General features: G+C 50.9%; 1 protein-coding gene across 1 annotated transcript in view; it reads right to left on the reverse strand.

Moving 5' to 3' along the window:
- parp8 (poly (ADP-ribose) polymerase family, member 8) overlaps positions 1–19,062 on the reverse strand; it is a 629,329-nt gene that overhangs the window by 60,863 nt on the left and 549,404 nt on the right. Inside the window, exons 16-17 of the mRNA XM_072497074.1 lie at positions 12,738–12,863; positions 3,169–3,234 (exon numbers count right to left, since the gene is read on the reverse strand). Coding sequence (XP_072353175.1) covers positions 3,169–3,234; positions 12,738–12,863 — 192 coding nt within the window. The remainder of the gene's footprint in view (positions 1–3,168; positions 3,235–12,737; positions 12,864–19,062) is intronic.

A 19,062-nucleotide genomic window follows, 5' to 3' on the forward strand; every position in this document is an offset into this window, starting at 1 on the left:
GGAGATCGCTCATGACATTCGGCTACATTTGCTGAAGGTCACCTATCTGCAGAAGTTTCTGGGTCACATCTTGAAAACCTCTAAATGTGTATTGGATGGTAATTTTCAATGCGTGCAGCCCCTTTCACATTCTACAAAGGTACTGCCACAATCCCAGTATATAATCCATACAGTGTTTTACAATTTCAATGTGTAATGTGTAACATCAGTATTAGGGACTAACAAAATAATAGGAATGGATGTAGAGTAGGGAATGCCAAACAATTTCCTTCCTGCAAGATTCTAGCATCATCTAGACATTATCTAATTGGAAATAACATTTAGTTTTGGAGCACAAAACATTAACAAAACAAAATAAAAAGCAAGTTTGAATGTGCAAAATATAAAAATGGCACCTTGGAATGATTTACCACGTTAGCGGTTCAATATCAATGAAAACTGTTGAAATTCTAGGACAGTACATCTTGTTCAAAGTATTCTACCCCAGTGCTCTTTAAGAGAACACATTAACAAATACATTTTTCAAACATAAGCAAAAAAAAAATGATGTAAACATTCAACAAGAAAGGCAGCACCTGTAAGGAAAGAAAGAGTGTTAATATTTCAAGCGTAGCTCTGCATCAGAATTGGAACGTGTTGCAGATGAACAGTTTTTAAGAAGAGAGTGAGGGACAGGGGGGTGGGGGGGCGGGAGGTGTGGTGGGGTTATCACTTACACAAGTAAGTCTCCTTGTGCACCAGTCGTTGAAGGTAAGCATGCAGGTGCAGCAGGCGGTAAAGAAGGCGAATGGTGTGTTGGCCTTCATTGCGAGAGGTTTTGAGCACAGAAGCAGGGATGTTTTGTTGCAATTATGCAGGGCTTTGGTGAGGCCACACCTAGAATGTTGTGTGGAGTTTTGGTCTCCTTCTTTGAGGAAGGATGTTCTTGCTCTCGAGGGAGTGCAGCGAAGGTTGAACAGATTGAGTCCAGGGATGGCTGGACTGTCATATGAGGAGAGATTGACTAGGTTAGGATTGTTCTCGCCGGAGTTCAGAAGAATGAGGGGGGATTTCATAGAGACTTATAAAATTCTAACAGAGCTAGACAGGGTAGATGCAGGGAAGATGTTACCAATGTGGGTGTGTCCATAACCAGGGGTCACAATCTGAGGATTCAGGGTAAACAATTTCGGACAGAGATGAGGAGACATTTCTTCACCCAAAGAGTGGTGAGCTTGTGGAATTCATTACCACAGGAAGTAGTTGATGCCAAAACATTTAATATATTCAAGAGGCGGCTAGATATAGCACTAGGGGAGAATGGGATCAAAGGCTATAGGGAGAAAGCAGGATTAGGCTATTGAGTTGGATGATCAGCCATGATTGTGATGAATGGCGGCGCAGGCTCGAAGGGCCAAAAGGCCTCCTCCTGCTCCTATCTTCTATGTATCTGTGTATGTAAACAATGTTACAAATTCGGTGGCGAACAGGAGATTGACAAGAAAATATTTCACGGCAAAAGGTGGCATGATGGGAGAACTGGGAAACATCAGGGGCGAAATTCTCCGTAATCGGCGCGATGTCCGCCGACCGGCGCCAAAGACGGCACAAATCAGTCCGGTATCGCGCCGCCCCAAAGGTGCGGAATCCTCCGCATCTTGGGGGGCTGAGCCCTAACGTTGAGGAGTTAGGCCCGCGCTGGACTGATTTCCACCCCGCCAGCTGGCGGGAAAGGCCTTTGGTGCCTCGCCAGCTGGCGCGGAAATGACATTGCCGGGCGGCGCATACGCGGGAGCGTTAGCGGCTGCTCACGGCATCCCCGCGCATGCGGTTGAGGGGGTCTCTTCCGCCTCCGCCATGGTGGAGACCGTGGCGAAGGCGGAAGGAAAAGAGTGCCCCCACGGCACAGGCCCGCCCGCGGATCGGTGGGCCCCGATCGCGGGCCAGGCCACTGTGGGGGCACCCCCCGGGGCCAGATCACCCCACGCACCCCCCAGGACCCCGGAGCCCGCCCGCGCTGCCTTGTCCCGCCGGTAGGAGAGGAGGTTTAATCCACGCCGGCGGGACAGGCATTCTAGCAGCGGGACTTCGGACCATCCGGGCCGGAGAATCGCCGGGGGGGGGGGGGCCCGCCAACTGGCACGGCGCGATTCCCGCCCCCGCCGAATCTCCGGTGCCGGAGAATTCGGCAACCGGCGGGGGCAGGATTCACGCCAGCCCCCGGCGATTCTCCGACCCGGCGGGGGTCGGAGAATCTTGCCCCTGATATTCCGAGAACAGCGAATATGTGAATAGTTAAAGCAAGTTAGTTAATTTGGATATATTTCTCACATTTATATGAAATATCAATGAGTTTATTGCCTCATGGAGATTTGCATGTTGGTTCTCCTTTTCTCTGAATTGGATGAGGACGGTAGCACAGTGGTTAGCACTGTTGCTTCACAGCGCCAGAGTCCCAGCTTTGATTCCCAGCTTGGGTCACTGTCTGTGCGGAATCTGCACATTCTCCCTGTGTCTGCATGGATTTCCTCCGGGTGCTCGGGTTTCCTCCCACAAGTCCCGAAAGACGTGCTGTTAGGTGAATTGGACATTCTGAATTCTCCCTCTGTGTACCCGGACAGGCGCCGGAGTGTGGCAACTAGGAGATTTTCACAGTAACTTCATTGCAGTGTTAATGTAAGGCTACATGTGACAATAATAAGATTATTAGTATATATAAAATTGGATGGGCCATGTATAATCCACTGTGCTTATACTCGCTCCACTATCATTTTTTTCTCTAGATAAGAATGGAAGCCAACCTGGAGGCAGCTGAATCCTAAAATCCACATTACTTGCTGAATGTTAATACATAATCACTCAGTTGAGATCTTTCCAAGGTTAAATAGTTCCATTTCAGCTCCTTAGCTGTTACAAAGTACAGGCCATATTGTACTTTTTCACAAGCATATATATCTTGAAGCAACTAAAGGTTTAAGGAATGGCAAGTCTCAAAGAGACAAGTCATTTGGTAATATTTTGCAAACAGCGACAAACATTTTTTTCTCAGAGATGGGAAAATTTGAGCAGAAAAACACTTCTGTCGACTTATCCTATTAATGGTAACAGAAATGTAGTTTAAAGCTGTAGCCTTTAGCTTTGCTACCACTGAATGCAGTCTAATGTTTGATTACAAGCCTTGGGCCTTACCTGGGTCATTTCCCTGATGGATGTGATGCTGTCCAGTGCTTTAACTAATCGTTCATAGTCTTTTTTCTAGTTCAAAGTGGGAAAAAGGATTCAGAATAGGGTTCACAATAAAGGTAAGACGATGATTAACAGTAGAAGGATGCCCCAATCTTGTACCCATTCGACAGAAACACATCACAGTTATAACACTGAGATAGGCCATTCGGCCCGATTGGTTAATGTCTCCGTTTTATATGAACAAAAGATTGGACTATAATTACGCACGCTTTCCAATTCTCCTTTAATTTATTTTTCTCTATTGCACATATGCAATCCATTCCTGAATGTTGCCATAGTAAGCGGAATTCTGACTACCGAGCTAGGTAGCTCAAGTTGGGAGGTTTCCCAACCTGCTGGACCTGCCTCAGTAAAACGTGCCCTGAATTACAAGTGGTTGGGCAGGGTGTGCATGTGTGTATGTGCATGTATGTTTCTGTTGTGTGTATTTAAAACTTTTAAACCTCCTCAAGTGGTTAATGTCATACAAAAAAAACTTCTGTTCATTGTCCAATCCTTTAAAAGCCTCTTTGAGATGTAAATCGAACTGTGAACTCTGAACCCACTGCTGAGATGATTGTAGCTTTTGAAGCTCAAGCAGGCATTCATAGTTAATAGATTTTAGGGAATTGCTAACAAAGACAGAGAAACAGCTAGAAAAGAAGATACACTGGCTGACCTGTCAATCAAAGCAGTTCAGCAACGTTTAAAAAAAAAACTATTACAGCTAGTTATTTTTTATAATTTAAAGAGCAGGGCAGGATGGCACGGTGGCACAATGGTTAGCACTGCTGCCTCACGGTGCCGAGGACCCGGGTTTGATCCCGGCCCTGGGTCACTGTCCGAATAGAGTTTGCCCATTCTCCCCGTGTCTGCGTGGGTCTCACCCCCACAACCCAAAGATGTGCAGGGTAGGTGGGTTGGTCACACTGAATAGTCCCTTAATTGGAAACATTAAAAAAAAAAGAGCAGGGCATTTAAAGAAATATCAGAATGACACTTAACAGATCTGATCCAATCTTCAAGAGCATTTTGATTATTCCATCAATTCATTACTTCCACAACATGGGTTGCCACCCTCAGAACAGTCAAAATATGTTGGTTTGAACTCAGCACCAAGTTCAACTGTGCTCAGTTTAGGTTTCCCTCCTGTGTGAAGAACCCTTTTCTCGTACGGGCAAAAATGGGATCACTCAGAAATAGGTGTCGGACTTTTGTGTTAGGGTCCTGCTGCCATTTAAAATATCTGCAGAGTCTTCCAAACTCTGTGAAACTCCGAACTACTTTCTCTGCATCAACCACCAACACTGGAATTCTGCTTACCTGCATTTTTATGCTGAGAAATCAATTTTATTTAAATACAACCAGGTGTATGAAGACCCGAATGAGGAATGAGAAAAAGCCATTTGGAGCGTTAAGCCTGTGGTTTTTCACATTTATTATACATATTATTCTACTATGAACTCTATCCGATTTATTTAATGTCCTAGAGAGTAGTGTATAAAAATGTCAGATTCCAAGAGGTAATTGAGGTAAACTTTGAAATTTTTATCTGGTTCACAATTCAGTTACTCAACCCTGTTCTCCAAAGATAACGGGCGGGGTTCTCCACTCCCGCGCCGAAGTGGCCGCGCTGTCGTGAACGCCGTCGAGGTTCACGACAGCGCGAAACGGCCCTGATCCCGACCGATTCAGGCCCTGACAATGGGCTAGGACCGGGGCCGCGTCATCTACACGCGCCAGGCCTTGTCGCCCGCGTAAAGGCGGCGCCACATAGATGACGCGGCCGGCGCCGCATAACTGGCGTCACCCGCGCATGCGCAGGTTGGCAGGCGCTAACCCATGCATGCGTGGTTGCCGTCCTCTCTAAGTCCGCCCAGCAAGAAGATGGCGGACGGATCTTGCGGGGCCGCGGAAGGAAGGAGGTCCTCCTTCAGAGAGGACGGCCCGACGATCGGTGGACACCGATCGCGGTCCACCCCGCATTTGAGGTACTCCCCGATGCAGGATCCCCCCTCGCCCCCCCGCAGGCTGCCCCCCAGTGTTCGTGCGCTGTTCCCGACAGCAGCGACCAGGTGTGGACGGCGCCGGGTTGAACCCGCTGTTTTGGCCTGGCCGCTTGACCCATCCGGGCCTGAGAATAGCGGGGGTGCCGGAGAATCGCCATTTTGTGTGTCTCCGGCGATTCTCCGGCCTGCGGAACTCGACCGGGCCGTTCACGCCGCTTGGGAGAATCGTGGGAGGGCGTCGACCGGCGTCCCGGGAAATTGTGGCGGCCCAGGCGATTCTCCCAACCGGCGTGGGAGTGGAGAATCTCGCCCAACATTCCCCAGCAACACAGGAATTCTTAAGTCCCAAGGAATATTTGAATATTTCAGTCCTACTTCCTTCAGTCCCATTTGTCATTAGATATTTGTCAAATCTGTCTGCGACCTCTGACACCGTTGACACCATCCTTATCAACAGTGTCAAAGACAAGGAGAAACAGCCACAATCACAGAGAGTATCATTGTACCTTCATTAAGAGTTATTTCAATAGAGTGAAAACTGTGTTGGAAGTGTTCAAACATAAATTTTGCAAAGACTGGCATGGATTTCGGAGGCGACAACACATTCAAGGACTTTGGAGAAGAAAGGGAAGTTGGAGATGAGATGACATTTGCAAGCGTGGTGGGTCAAAATAAAACTTAATCAATAGCTAAGGGACTGGCTGCATGAACTTTAATTAGGATCAACATGATTATAGAAACAAGCCTATTTCTCTCAAATTACTCGTGATGCACTTAATTAAGCAAGGTACATTAAGAATGTGATGAGGCCCAGCCAGTACAATAAATTAACCAAGTATTAAATGAAGTAACTAATGTTTATAAGCTCTAGATTTTCTGAATTGCTACTGACAATCCTAGGATGTTTTAGATCAAGTGGTCTAAAAGCTGAAACATGTAAATAAATATTTAGTTTGGTCCGGGCGTGTAGTATTATTGCACACCAGAAGGAAATACTGGATGTGAAGGATAGCGTGCCCTTTATGTAGGATGGCTGACTTTCTGCCTAATTAATAATAGAAATCGGGAGAACTATGGGTGGGATTCTCCGATAATGAGGCAGAGTGTCCACGCCGTCGTGAACACCGTTGCGTTTCACGACGGCGCGAAACGGCCGCGGGCACGATCGATTCAGGCCCCAAAAAGGGGCCAGCAGCAGGGCTGCGAGAAACGTGGTGGGCGTGGCGCCAGATCGGCGGCGCCATTGCGATACGCCCGGCTGACGCTGCGCCGCATCATTTAAAGTGCGCGATCTGCGCACAGGACCCGACCGATCGAGATGGCTGAGCCCCGCCGTGCCGCTCACAGGATCCGGGACAGTGATCTCGAGACGCTGCTGGATGCCGTAGAAGAGCGCAGGGCCATCTCGTGCCCAAGATGTGGGCACCGGCAACCAGCCAGCACCGTGAGGCGCGGCTGGTGAGAGGTGGGCACCGCGGTTAGCGCTGTGGGGCACACTCCCCGGTCTGGAGGCCAGTGCCGCAAGAAGCTCCACGACCTCATGAGGGCTGCCAGGGTAAGTACCCCGAGGGTTCCCCCGGGCCACACCCCATCCCTCCCTCCCTCCCCCCACCACGTCTCGCTGGGACCCCCCCCTCTGCCCACGCAGGTGGGGGTGGGGGTGGGGGTTGGGGCCACCACGTTGTACCCGACCCACATGGGCAACACCCCCCCCTGAGAGCTGCCATGGCGTGGTGCCCAGGGTCCCCCGCCCAGTCATAATGTTGACAACATCTGCGCGTCTTGCTGCTGACCACCTAACTCTGATGCTTCCCCCCCCCCCCCCTCCCGCAGGACAAGACTGCTCACAACCTTCGTGAGCGTTCAAGAAACAGAGGGGGATCACCTGTGCTGCACCCTCTCACTGTCCATGAGCAGAGGGCTCTGGACCTCACTGGGGGAGCCGCCACCCGGGAGGTAGTGCCATGCCAGGTCAGAGGCGCAGGACCAAGTGAGACTCCCCTGCCTGGCTTCACCCCCTTAGCCCGTTCCCCCCACACTGCACCCCATACCACTGCCCCCAAGCCCCCCCTTTTCAACCCACCCCATGACACATACCCCTCCACCCCCTAACCCCACCGATACTCCACCCCCTCACAATGCCCCCTTCACCTCCTCCCTCCCAACACTCCACCCCCTCACACCCGACTCCACGTGTCTAACGATACATGCCTCACTGTCCTCCCCAGGGCCAGGAGCCGATCGTCCTGGGACGTCGCAGAGAAGCGCCCGCCGTCCAGCTGCAAGCACATCCACCCCCACGGACGCACGGCAGAGGGGGGAAGGTAGACTGACAGGAGGGCCTTCCTCTGAGGCCGTGGCACTGGAGGGGAACGCACAGAGGACAGACAGACATGACAGGGACGAACACAGGATGGACAGTGAGGACACTGATGGCCGTGAGTCGGACGAGGAGAGGGCTGCGGGCCAGTTCAGTGACGGAAAGAGGACGGGGACTCTGGACAGTGACGCACAGAGGACGTCCAGACAGTCGACGAACACACCGGACACGGCACCTAACGTGGGCCGCGGACTAGTTGCGTCGCAGAATCCCAGCGTAAGGTTGCGCAGTCCCTGACAGGGATGGCACACTCCCTGAGCTCCATCGCTGGGAACGTTCAGACACTGATCAATTCCACAGCGGGCCTCCAGGACTGGCAGCGCCATGTGTTGGTGGTGCCAGGGTGCATGTCTCTGCGCGCACCACCGCCCCATAGTGAGGCCCGGGGGCCACCGGGCTCCCCGAGGGAGGAGGAGGTTCTGGTGCCCATCGCGGTTACTCCAGCAAGGGAGGTCCCGGAACACTTGGACTCCCCCCGTTCCGTCCCTGGTGCATCTGATGGGCAGCGGGCAGTGCAGGGTGGCACTACGCCATCCAGCATGCCCGCTGAGCAGCCTGGCCCATCCAAGCCGTGTCGCCCCAGGAAACGCGCGCCGAAGGAGACCAACATCGCCTCCACTCCTGCTGTACTGTCTGGGGAAGCACCAAGACCTAGTGGTAGGGCCAAGAAGTTAGACACGTAGTAGGTTGGCACGGGTGCAGGGCACAGCTTAGTTGTAGGGACTAGGGCACTTGTATGTGACTGTCACTATTAAACTCACTGTTACACCAAACCTAGATGTCTCTGTGCTATGTCCGGTGCCTGAGGGGTCATGAGGGGGACTGAGTGACACTGGGGGTCGAAGTTCTGTACAACGGTAAGGTCTGTACAACGCCCCCCAACACCCCGTCGCCTTCAGCACACCAACACCAGCTACCCCACATGGCCATATGGTGGGTTGTCCATGATACATGCAGGGTCCATCGAGATGGAGGGATTAGCTATGGCCATGAGTCAGACATTGTCTAGTGATCCGGAGCTCACAGCTCATCGCAGAGAGGGTTGTCATCATTCAACATGGCACTGATCACACCCGCTGACACAAGCAACTGTGTTAAAACATTCACGATGTGCCGCAGGTGTAGGGTGGTGTGAAAGTGGTGGTGTGGGCAGTAGGGTTGTGTGATGGTGCAGGAAGTGGGGGGTGCTGGGTGGTGCGGTTGTGGGCGATCCGTGGTGCAAGTGCCTAGCTCAGCGATGCCCTCCCCCTAGTTAGTGAAACGTGCAGCGATCAACGCCTCGCGTACTTGCTCTCCTAGCCGGTGTTGTTGTGCCGCCTCCCGGCCATATCTCACCCCCAGGTCGTGTCTGTGCCCCCCCGCCCCATCCTCCTCCTCCTCATGTGCAGAGGCGTCGCCCTCATCGGGCTCACCCTGTGCATCCTTCTCCAGGCCATCGCCCCTCTGTTGGGCAATGTTATGCAACACACAGCAGACCACAACTATGCGCCCGACCCTGTCGGGATGGCACTGCAGGGCCCCTCCAGAGCGGTCCAGGCACCGGACTCCCATCTTCAGGAGGCCAAAGCACCTCTCCACAACACCCCTGGTTGCTGCATGGGCCTCATTATAGCGGGTCACTGCGTTGGTCTGTGGCCTCCGTATAGGCGTCATCATCCACGACCGCAACGGGTAGCCCCTGTCGCCCAGCAACCAGCCCCTCAGCCGGGGGGGTTGTCCCTCGAAAATAGCAGGGATGAAAGAATGAGCCAGTATGAAAGCATCATGCACGCTGCCAGGGTACTGGGCACACACGTGCATTATCTTCATGCGATGGTCACTGACCATCTGAATATTCATTGAGTAGTTCCCCTTCCTGGTCAGGAAAACATCCCTGTTATCCGAGGGTAGACGCATGCGACGTGCACCCCATCAATCACCCCCTGGACCATCGGCATCCCGGCCACGGAGGTGAATCCTGCTGCCCCGGTCAGCCTGGTGTGCGTGGTCCTCCGGAAAATTTATGTGTCTGTCGGCGATGTCATACAGGGTGTCGGTGATGGCCCGGTTGCATCGGTGCACCGATGCCTGCGAGATTCCAGACAGGTTCCTGCTCGACGCCTGGAAGGACCCCGTGGCGAAGAAATTGAGGGCAACCATAACCTTGATGGTCACCGGCATGGCATGTCCTCCCCCCGTTCCACGTGGTGCTGGGTGCGCCATGAGGTGGCATATATGTGTCACGGTCTCCCGACTCAATTGGAGTCTCCCCCTGCATGCCGTATCCGGAAGCTCCTGGAACGTCATGCGGTCCCTGTACACTCGACCTTGGCACCACTACCTGCTCCTGCTCCTCCCCCTGCTCCCCATCAGGAACCGAATCCTCGTCCTCCGCATGGCCGACGATGTGGTGGTCATCGTACCACTCCGCCTCCTCCTGCACCTGTCAGGCGGGAGGGCCTGCAGCATGAGCCGCTCCAGCAGCTGCTCTGAGCCTTCTTCGTTGGCGGCGCCAATGGCTACCTGCAGGGCAGCCGCTCCCGCCATGGTGGCAAATATAGCTGGCTGGTGCGCAAATATGACGAACTACATGAAGAGGGGGGGGGGGTTTGGGAAGGAGAGGCAACAACATGTTTAACGATGGCGCGTTGACACCTCGACAGCCAGGGCCCATGGGATACATGGGTGCCCCAGGTGCCTTGTACCGCTGCCGACACACATGCAACCTTCGCCCTGCCCACAGTATCCGTCCACCACCCACTTAATCCCGTCCCTCCTCATTGCGGCGCCATTTGCTTTGGCACATCAGCATGACCTGCACTTCGAAGCGTGCCTTCGCCATCGTCCTGCCATGGCAGGCTGGCTAACATGTTGCTCCCGCGGATAACCTTGCCCGCCCCTCCTCCCCCTCCACAGCACGGCGGCATCATTTCCCCCACCCCCTCCTCCTTTCCACACCCCCTGCTCCATTCCCCCCTCCTTCCTCCACCCCTCCTCCTTCCTCCACTCCCTCCTCCGTCCTACACCCCCTGCTCCTTCCTCCACCCCCTCCTCCTTCCTCCACTCCCTCCTCCGTCCTACACCCCCTGCTCCTTCCTCTACACCCCCTGCTCCTTCTTCCACCCCCTGCTCCTTCCTCCACCCTCTCCTCCTTTCCACACCCCCTGCTCCATTCCCCCCTCCTTCCTCCACCCCCCTCCTCCTTCCTCCACCTCCTCCTCCGTCCTACACCCCCTGCTCCATTCTCCACCCCCTGCTCCTTCCTCCACCCCCTCCTCCTTCCTCCACCCCCTCCTCCTTCCTCCACCCCCTTCTCCTTCCTCCACCCCCTCCTCCTTCCTCCACCCTCTCCTCCTTCCTCCATCCCCTGCTCCTTCCTGCACCCCCTGCTCCTTCCTCCACCCCCTTCTCCTTTCCCCACCCGTGCTCCTTCCTTCACCCCCTGCTCCTTCCTCCAACCCTCCTCCTTCCTCCACCCCCTCCTCCTTTCCCCACCCCTGCTCCTTCCGTCACCCCATGCTCCTTCCTCCACCCCCGCTCCTTCCTCCACCCCCTCCTCCTTTCCCCATACCCTCCTCCTTCCTCCACCCCCTCCTCTTTTCCCCACCCCCTCCTCCTTTCCCCAACCCCTGCTCCTTCCTTCACCCCCTGCTCCTTCCTCCACCCCTCCTCCTTCCTCCACCCCCTCCTCCCTTCCCCACCCCCTCCTCCCTTCCCCACCCCCTGCTCCTTCCTTCACCCCGCGCTCCTTCCTCCACCCCCTCCTTCTTTCCACACCCCCTGCTCCGTTCCCTCCTCCTTCCTCCAGTCCATGCTCCCTCCAACCCCCCCACCCCCAGCATGGCGGCATCCCTCTCCTACTACCCCCTCACCCCCCCCGGGCATTGCGGCATCCTTCTCTGAGAACCCCCCCCCCCGGGCATTGCAGCATCCTTCTCTGAGAACCCCCCCCCCCCGGGCATTGCAGCATCCTTCTCTGAGAACCCTCCCACTGCCCCCCAGCACCGGCCGTGGAAGCCATCTCCTGCTGCCTACGGTGAGGCCGGCCACTCATCTCCTTCCTCCACATCATCAGCCAGCACGACTGGCTGAGGAATTGATTTACCAGGGGTGAACGGCGATGGCGTGAACGGGACTTCGGCCCATCCGGGTCGCTGAATAGCGGGGGGCCCGGAGAATCGCCGTACTTAGTACCTCGGGCGATTCTCCAGCAGGCACAGTGCCGACCTCGATGAAGCCGTCCTCGCCGTTTGGGAGAATGGCGGAACGGCGTTGGACCGGCGCCGCGGGGAAAAATGGCGCGAACGGCGATTCTCCCATACGGCACGGCATGGGAGAATCCCGCCCTATGTTTTCAGCGTAATATCCTTTGTGTCCAATATCCCAATGCATATTCTCAATGTGTGAGGCTTTGTGGCAAAGAATCCAAAAGTAGAAAACAGCACCTATGATTTTTATGACTTGTGTCATGCAAGAGTGCCTTTAAGAACTGGATGTTTAAGCAATGTACCTTTAAGATAACAGTGATGTCATAGAGTGGGTGGAGCTCAGCTCAGGTCAGCCATTTTGCAGGTTTTTAGTTTCAGTTTAAAAGCAGTGTCTGTGTGTTTCCAGAGAGCTGCAAGTTATGCAGTTTGGTTTTGCTGAGAGCAGCTAAAAAGTACCTGGTTGGTTTTGCTGAGAGCAGTTTAAAAGTAGAAAGCCAGTTTGCGACAGTCTCTGCCATTCTACAAAATATATTTATCCTTTAACCTGATGTGATTCTGTTTAAAGGTGTTAAGTCTCTTGGAAGTTTGAAGGAACATTTTAAGGAATTATTTACTGTTGCAATATTTTCTGAGTTATCTTTGAAGTAAGGCGTGTTAAGAGATCCAATGTTTATTTAAGATGTTAAGTTGAGTTCATGGAATAAACAGTGTTTTGTGTTTAAAAACCTACTTGTCCGTGATTGTAATACCACACCTAGGGAAAAAGCCGCGTGCTCGGAAAAGCAACAAATCCATTAAAGGGTGAGGTTGGTTGAACTCCATGATACATTTTGGGGTTCTGAAAAGCCTCGCCCATAACACTTGATTTTTAACTCATTACACCAAGTAATCATTCGGAGATTAACATTATACGAGAGAGTCATTAACTAGATGTTAATTAACTGGAAAATAAAGTACCCTTGGGTTAAATGCCAAGCTTCGATGATCAAGGGGATCCATAACAGATGGATATGGCTCAAAAATGACTACTTTTCTGGGAGATTCCAGAGCAGATCGGCACATTGACACTAACAAATCCACCACCTGCAATAACAAAAGAAAGTTAGTTGGAAGTGTAGTCACATAGAGATGGCTAAGAGTGCAGGCATTATGCCCACCAACAGTGTGCATGCAGATTTTTATTTTGGAATGCTAGTGGATGAGGCTGCCAACCAGGATTATTTGGACTGACGTTTATCCCAATTGTCTATAATCACAAGTAGCTTTTAATGAGATCAACAATTAGCTGTTCAGTTTGACTCAGCAGACAGCAGTTTTCTTCTACATTATAAAGTTATGGCTTCAAACTTCACTTCAAACCTCGAGCACATAATCTAGGCTGGCATTTCACTGTAATAGTGAAGAGTGCTGGATTGTCAGAGAAGACAGCCATATTTAAGCCTGCTCCGCCATTCAATAAGTTAATGGCTGATCTTTTTGTGGACTCAGTTCCACTTACCCGCCCGCTCACCATAACCTTTTATTCCGTTACTGCTCAAAAATCTATCTACCTTTGTCTTAAAAACACTCAATTAGGTAGCCTTAACTGCTTCACTGGGCAGGGAATTCCATAGATTCACAACCCTTTGGCTGAAGAAGTTCCTCCTCAACTCAGTCCTAATCGGCTCCCCCTTATTTTGAGGCTCTGTCCCCTAGTTCTAGTTTCACCCGCCAGTGGAAACAACCTCCCTGCTTCTATCCTATCTATTCCCTTCATAATTTTATTTTTTTCTATCAGACCCGCCCTCATTCTTCTAAATTCAATGAGTATTGTCCCAGTCTACTCAGTCTCTCCTCATAAGATAACCCTCCCAACTCAGGAATCACTCTAGCGAATCTCCTCTGCACCCCGTCCAGTGCCAGTACTTCCTTTCTCAAGTAAGGAGACCCAAAACTGTACACAGTACTCCAGATCTTTGCTGGCTGTAAAAGAGCTATCCTAATAGCACTTTCCAGCTCTTGGTGTGTACCCTGATAGGTTAAAACACTTGAAATATAGTGTTATCAAGATACCAAGTATCCAACATTCCCAGTTTCTAACTGAAGGACTAATTATTCGGGCCTGATCATAGGCAGCACAGTTAAGAACAATTTTGGTTCCTTGCAAGGAACGCTGAGATCATGTTGTAGTTCCTCAACCATTGTTAAGGCCGGCTAACAGCATAAAACCTAAGATCCTCAGAGTCTGCACATTTCAGCCAAAAACTAGATCATGCACTTACTCATGTAACTAAAGTATTCAGAGAGCCTATTAAAGTGCTTTTGTATAACTTTTTATTTCACTAGAATCTTAATGATTCGGTGGAATTTTCCATTCTGGAGGTTAACACCAGGGGCTGGTTTAGCAGAGGCTGGTTTAGCACAGTGGGCTAAACAGATGGCTTGGAATGCCGAACAAGGCCAGCAGCGCAGATTCAATTCCCGTACCGGCCTCCCGAACAGGTGCCGGAATGTGGCGACTAGGGGCTTTTCACAGTAACTTCATTGAAGCCTACTTGTGACAATAAGCGATTATTATTATTATTAACTCTGATGGCGGGTGGGGAAGTTGACATGATTCCTGCTGGGAAGTGGCACAGCTAAATAACCATAATCTTTCACTTTTTAGCTCATATTTAGGCATCAGCAAGGAACTCAAGAGAATCTCATGATGGGGCAGACAGGGATTCATTTGTCCCCCCGTGACTTCATCTGTTCGAAGGTCCTGGTGCCATCTTTAAATGCCACATGGACAGAGATTCACTCACTGCAAGTCAGGTGTGTTGCGCAGGGAATCAATGAGCCCAAAGAGTACCGAACCATCTGCATCATGGTTCAATGAGACTTCCCAGGGATCACTGTATCCTGATCCATAGAATTCCTACAGTGCAGAAGGAGGCTATTCAGCGCATCGAGTCTGCACCCACCCCCCAAAAGAGAACCTTACCTAGGCCCACTCTCCCTCCCTATTCCTGTAACCCCACAACAGTGATCACGGCCAATCCACCTAACCTGCACATCTTTGGACTGCCGGGAAGAAACCCACGCAGACACAGGGAGAATGTGCAAACTCCACACAGTCACCGCGCATTGAACCCGGGTCCCTGCTGAGACAGCAGTGCTGATCACTGTGCCATCGCGCAAAGGCAAATTAGGGATCAGTTACAAGATTGTGCCTCTGCATTATGCATTCATGGGAGCTGGCGATGGGGGAAGTGGAGTTCACTGGATGTTTCTTCCTTTTGAGACATCTAAGCGCATATTATCGTAGAATGTTTTTTGTGTTCAGGCCGCTTTACTAAACTGGTGGCAGACTGACATGAGTGCATCCATGTGTGAATTGGCTTTTCAGCTGCCATGTCTACTGACCTGGTGACACCAGGGTTGAAGAGACGTACTATGGGTAGTTGCTTATGGATATGCACTAGGGGAGTGTTAATCAGATCCTACAGTGGCTAAATGTTGTCACGGCTACAATGCCTTCAAAGGATGACTCCATTGCTGGGACAGAAGTTGCCAAATGGAACGTTCATCATCATACTGAGGTGCCTGACCTTTTCTGAGATGTTGGAGCTGAGAATTAAGGTATTGTTCCATCCTCTGCATCGAAATCTGAAGAAGTGGGTGAGTGTGAAAATTAAGCTTCACCTTATTTCTCCTGGAATCTTACAGGTTGTTATGGCCATGTCTGCATGTTGTACCATGTAATGTCATGCTCATGTGGCTCATATGAACATTCACCCTCTTCAGAGTAATCCCCTTCAATGTCCTTCTTGGTTGAGGAGACTTTGAGTAGCCTGGGCCATAACTACTGTAACTGAGGCTGAAGCATTTGCAACAGTTCTCAGGCAGATGTGATGAGTGGATGATCCACTTCAGCCTCCCCAGGAGGTCCCAGCAACACAGATGCCAGTCATCAGCAAATTTGCTTCCTTCCACATGATATCAAGAAATGGCTGAAGGCACTGGATACTGCAAAGGCATAGCCCTGACAATATTCTGGCAATAGTACTGAAGACTTGAGCTCCTGAACTTGCTGTGCCCTTAGCCAAGCTGCTCCAGTACAACTACAACACTGGCATCTACTTTAATGTAGAAAATTGCCTAAATATGTCCTGTACACAAAAAGCAAGACAAATCCTACCCGACCAATTACCACTACACCAGTCTACTCTTGATCATCAGTAAAGTGATTTACGGGGTCATCAGGGTTATCAAGCATTTGTTTAGCAATAACCTGCTAACTGAGGGGCAGCACGGTAGCCTTGTGGATAGCACAATTGCTTCACAGCTCCAGGGTCCCAGGTTCGATTCTGGCTTGGGTCACTGTCTGTGCGGAGTCTGCACATCCTCCCCGTGTGTGCGTGGGTTTCCTCCGGGTGCTCCGGTTTCCTCCCACAGTCCAAAGATGTGCGGGTTAGGTGGATTGGCCATGCAAAATTGCCCTTAGTGTCCAAAATTGCCCTTAGTGTTGGGTGGAGTTACTGGGTTATGGGGTTAGGGTGGCGGTGTTGACCTTGGGTAGGGTGCTCTTTCCAAGAGCTGGTGCAGACTCGATGGGCTGAATGGCCTCCTTCTGCTCTGTAAATTCAAGAATCTATGATTTCAGCTTGCATTACGCCGGGAATATGCAGCTCCTGACCTTGTTACAACCTTGGTCAACACATGTACAAAACAGCTGAACTCCAGAGATGAGGTGAGAGTGACTGCCCTTGACATCAGGGCAGCATTTGACCGCGCAAAATGGGAATCAATTTAAAATAGGGGGAAACCTTCCACTAGTTGGCATCATCCTTGCACAAACGAAGATGGTTCTGATGCTTGGAGATCAATCATCTCAGTTGCAGGGCATCACTGTTGGGAGTTCATCAGTGTAATGTCCTAGGTGCCTCCATCTTCAGTTGTTTAATCAATTACTTTCTTTCCATCATACGGTCAGAAGTGGGGATGTTTGCTGATGATTGCACATTGTTCAGCCACATCTGCAACTCCTCAGACATTGAAGTAGTTCATGTTCAAATGCACCAAGACCTGAACAAGCTCCAGGCTGGGCTGACGATTGGCAAGTAACATTTTTGTCACACAAGTGGGCGGCATGCTGGCACAGTGGTTAGCACTGCTGACTCACACTGCCAGGGACCCAGGTCCGATCCCAAACATGGGTGGCTGTGTGGAGTTTGCAAGTTCTCCACGTGTTTGCATTGTTTCCTCCGGGTGTTCCGGTTTCCTTCCACTGCCGAACGTTGTGCAGGTTAGGTGGATTGGCCATGCTAAATTTCCCCTTAGGGTGGGGTTTCAGGAATAGGGCGGGGTATTGGACCTAGGTGGGGTGGTCTTTCGAAGGGTCAGTGCAGACTGAATGGGCCGGAAGGCCTCCTTCTGCACTATAGGGATTCTCTGATTCTAAGTGCCAGGCAATGTCCATTGCCTACAAGAGAGAATCTAACCATCACCCCTTGACATTCAATGGCATTACCATCATTGAAATAATAATAATTATAATAATAATCGCTTATTGTCACAAGTAGGCTTCAATGAAGTTACTGTGAAAAGCCCCTACTCGCCACATTCCAGCGCCTGTTCGGGGAGGCTGGTACAGGACTTGAACCCGCGCTGTTGGCCTTGTTCTGCATTACAAGCCAGCTGTTTAGCCCACTGTGCTAAACCAGCTACCCACTATATCCCACTATCAACATTGTGGGGGTTACCATTGACCAGAAACTGACTGGACTAGCCATGTAACCATGTGGCTGAAAGAGCTGGTCACAAACTCGGAATCCTGTGGTAAATACCTCACATGCTGACTCCCCAAAGCCTATCCACCATCTGCAAAACACAACTCAGAAGTGTGATGGAATACTCTCCACTGGCCTCTTTCTATGCGGTTCCAACAACACGAAACTTGACACTATCCAGGACAAAGCAGCCAATTGATTGGCATCCTATCCACAAACATTCACTTCCTCCACCACTGATGAACAATGGCAGCATTGTATACGATCTACAACAACCACAGAACTCACCTTCTGATGCAACATCTTCCAAACCCATGACCACTACCATCTAGAAGGACCAGGGCAGCAGACACATGGGAACAACACCACCTGGAACCTCCTCTCCAAGCCACTCACCATCCTGACTTGGAAATATATCATTGTTCCTTCACTGTCGCTGGGTCAAAACCCTGGAAGACCCTCCATAGTAGCACTGTGGGTGTACCTGGACTGCAGTGGTTCAAGAAGGCAGCTCACCACTACCTTCTCAAGTGTAATTAGGGATGGACAATAACTGACATCCACATTCTATGACTGAATGAAAAAAAACAATTCTGACACTTATATCATGACTGTAAGCATAGTGCCTTTTAAGCCATGGCCAGTACGCTGGGAGATTGAAGCTTGCAGTGTTTATTTAGGTTCTGTGAAGCAGCCTTGGCCCCTTGATTATTTGGTCCTCCTTCCCTTTCCACATAAGATCAACTCAACTGCAGGAACAAAACTTCATGGATTCCCACCCAGATGCGCACCATTAGGAGCACAACTCATTCATTGTGCATGAGACCTGTCATGATATACACCAGTATATCATGGTGCAGATACACACACACTGATGGACACACAGCAAGACCAATCAACACTCACAACACCGCAGCCAATCACCAGTTAGAGCACACTCACTATAAAGACAGGGGGCATCAGAGTTCCCGCTCATTCGGGATGCAGCCTCTTACAAGGACAGAGCTTATAGCTTACAGCACAGGTCCTCACCATGTGCTAAGTGCAGAGACTGGTTCGGACAGGCATAGGTCTTTAGTTTAATCTAACATTGTGTTAACCCACAGTGAAAGTATGTTCAACAGTTTCTAACTTAATAAAATAGTGTTGCACTATTTTAAGTGTTTGTGCCTGTATGTGTTCCATGGATCCAGAGCACCCAACACATCATGATACCAGGAGTTGAGGGATATTAGAACTTCTTAGACCTACCTGCAAGTGATCTGCCTTCCACAAGCATACAGTCATCCTGCAAAATGGACAGCGTCCGCCCGCCGCCGTCGTTCCGCATCACCGGTAACCTGGGGCCAACTGGAAGATATTCAAACAAAGCTTCCAGCTCTACCTAGAAACCACAGACCGGGAAGATGCCTCGGACACCAAGAAGATCGGTATCTTCCTATCCACGGCCGGGGTACATGCCATCCACATTTTCAATTCTCTCACATTTGCTGATGATGAAGATAAATCATAATTCAAGACGGTCCTCC

Source organism: Scyliorhinus torazame, chromosome 3 (assembly GCF_047496885.1).
Source record: "Scyliorhinus torazame isolate Kashiwa2021f chromosome 3, sScyTor2.1, whole genome shotgun sequence".
Lineage (NCBI taxonomy): Eukaryota > Metazoa > Chordata > Chondrichthyes > Carcharhiniformes > Scyliorhinidae > Scyliorhinus > Scyliorhinus torazame.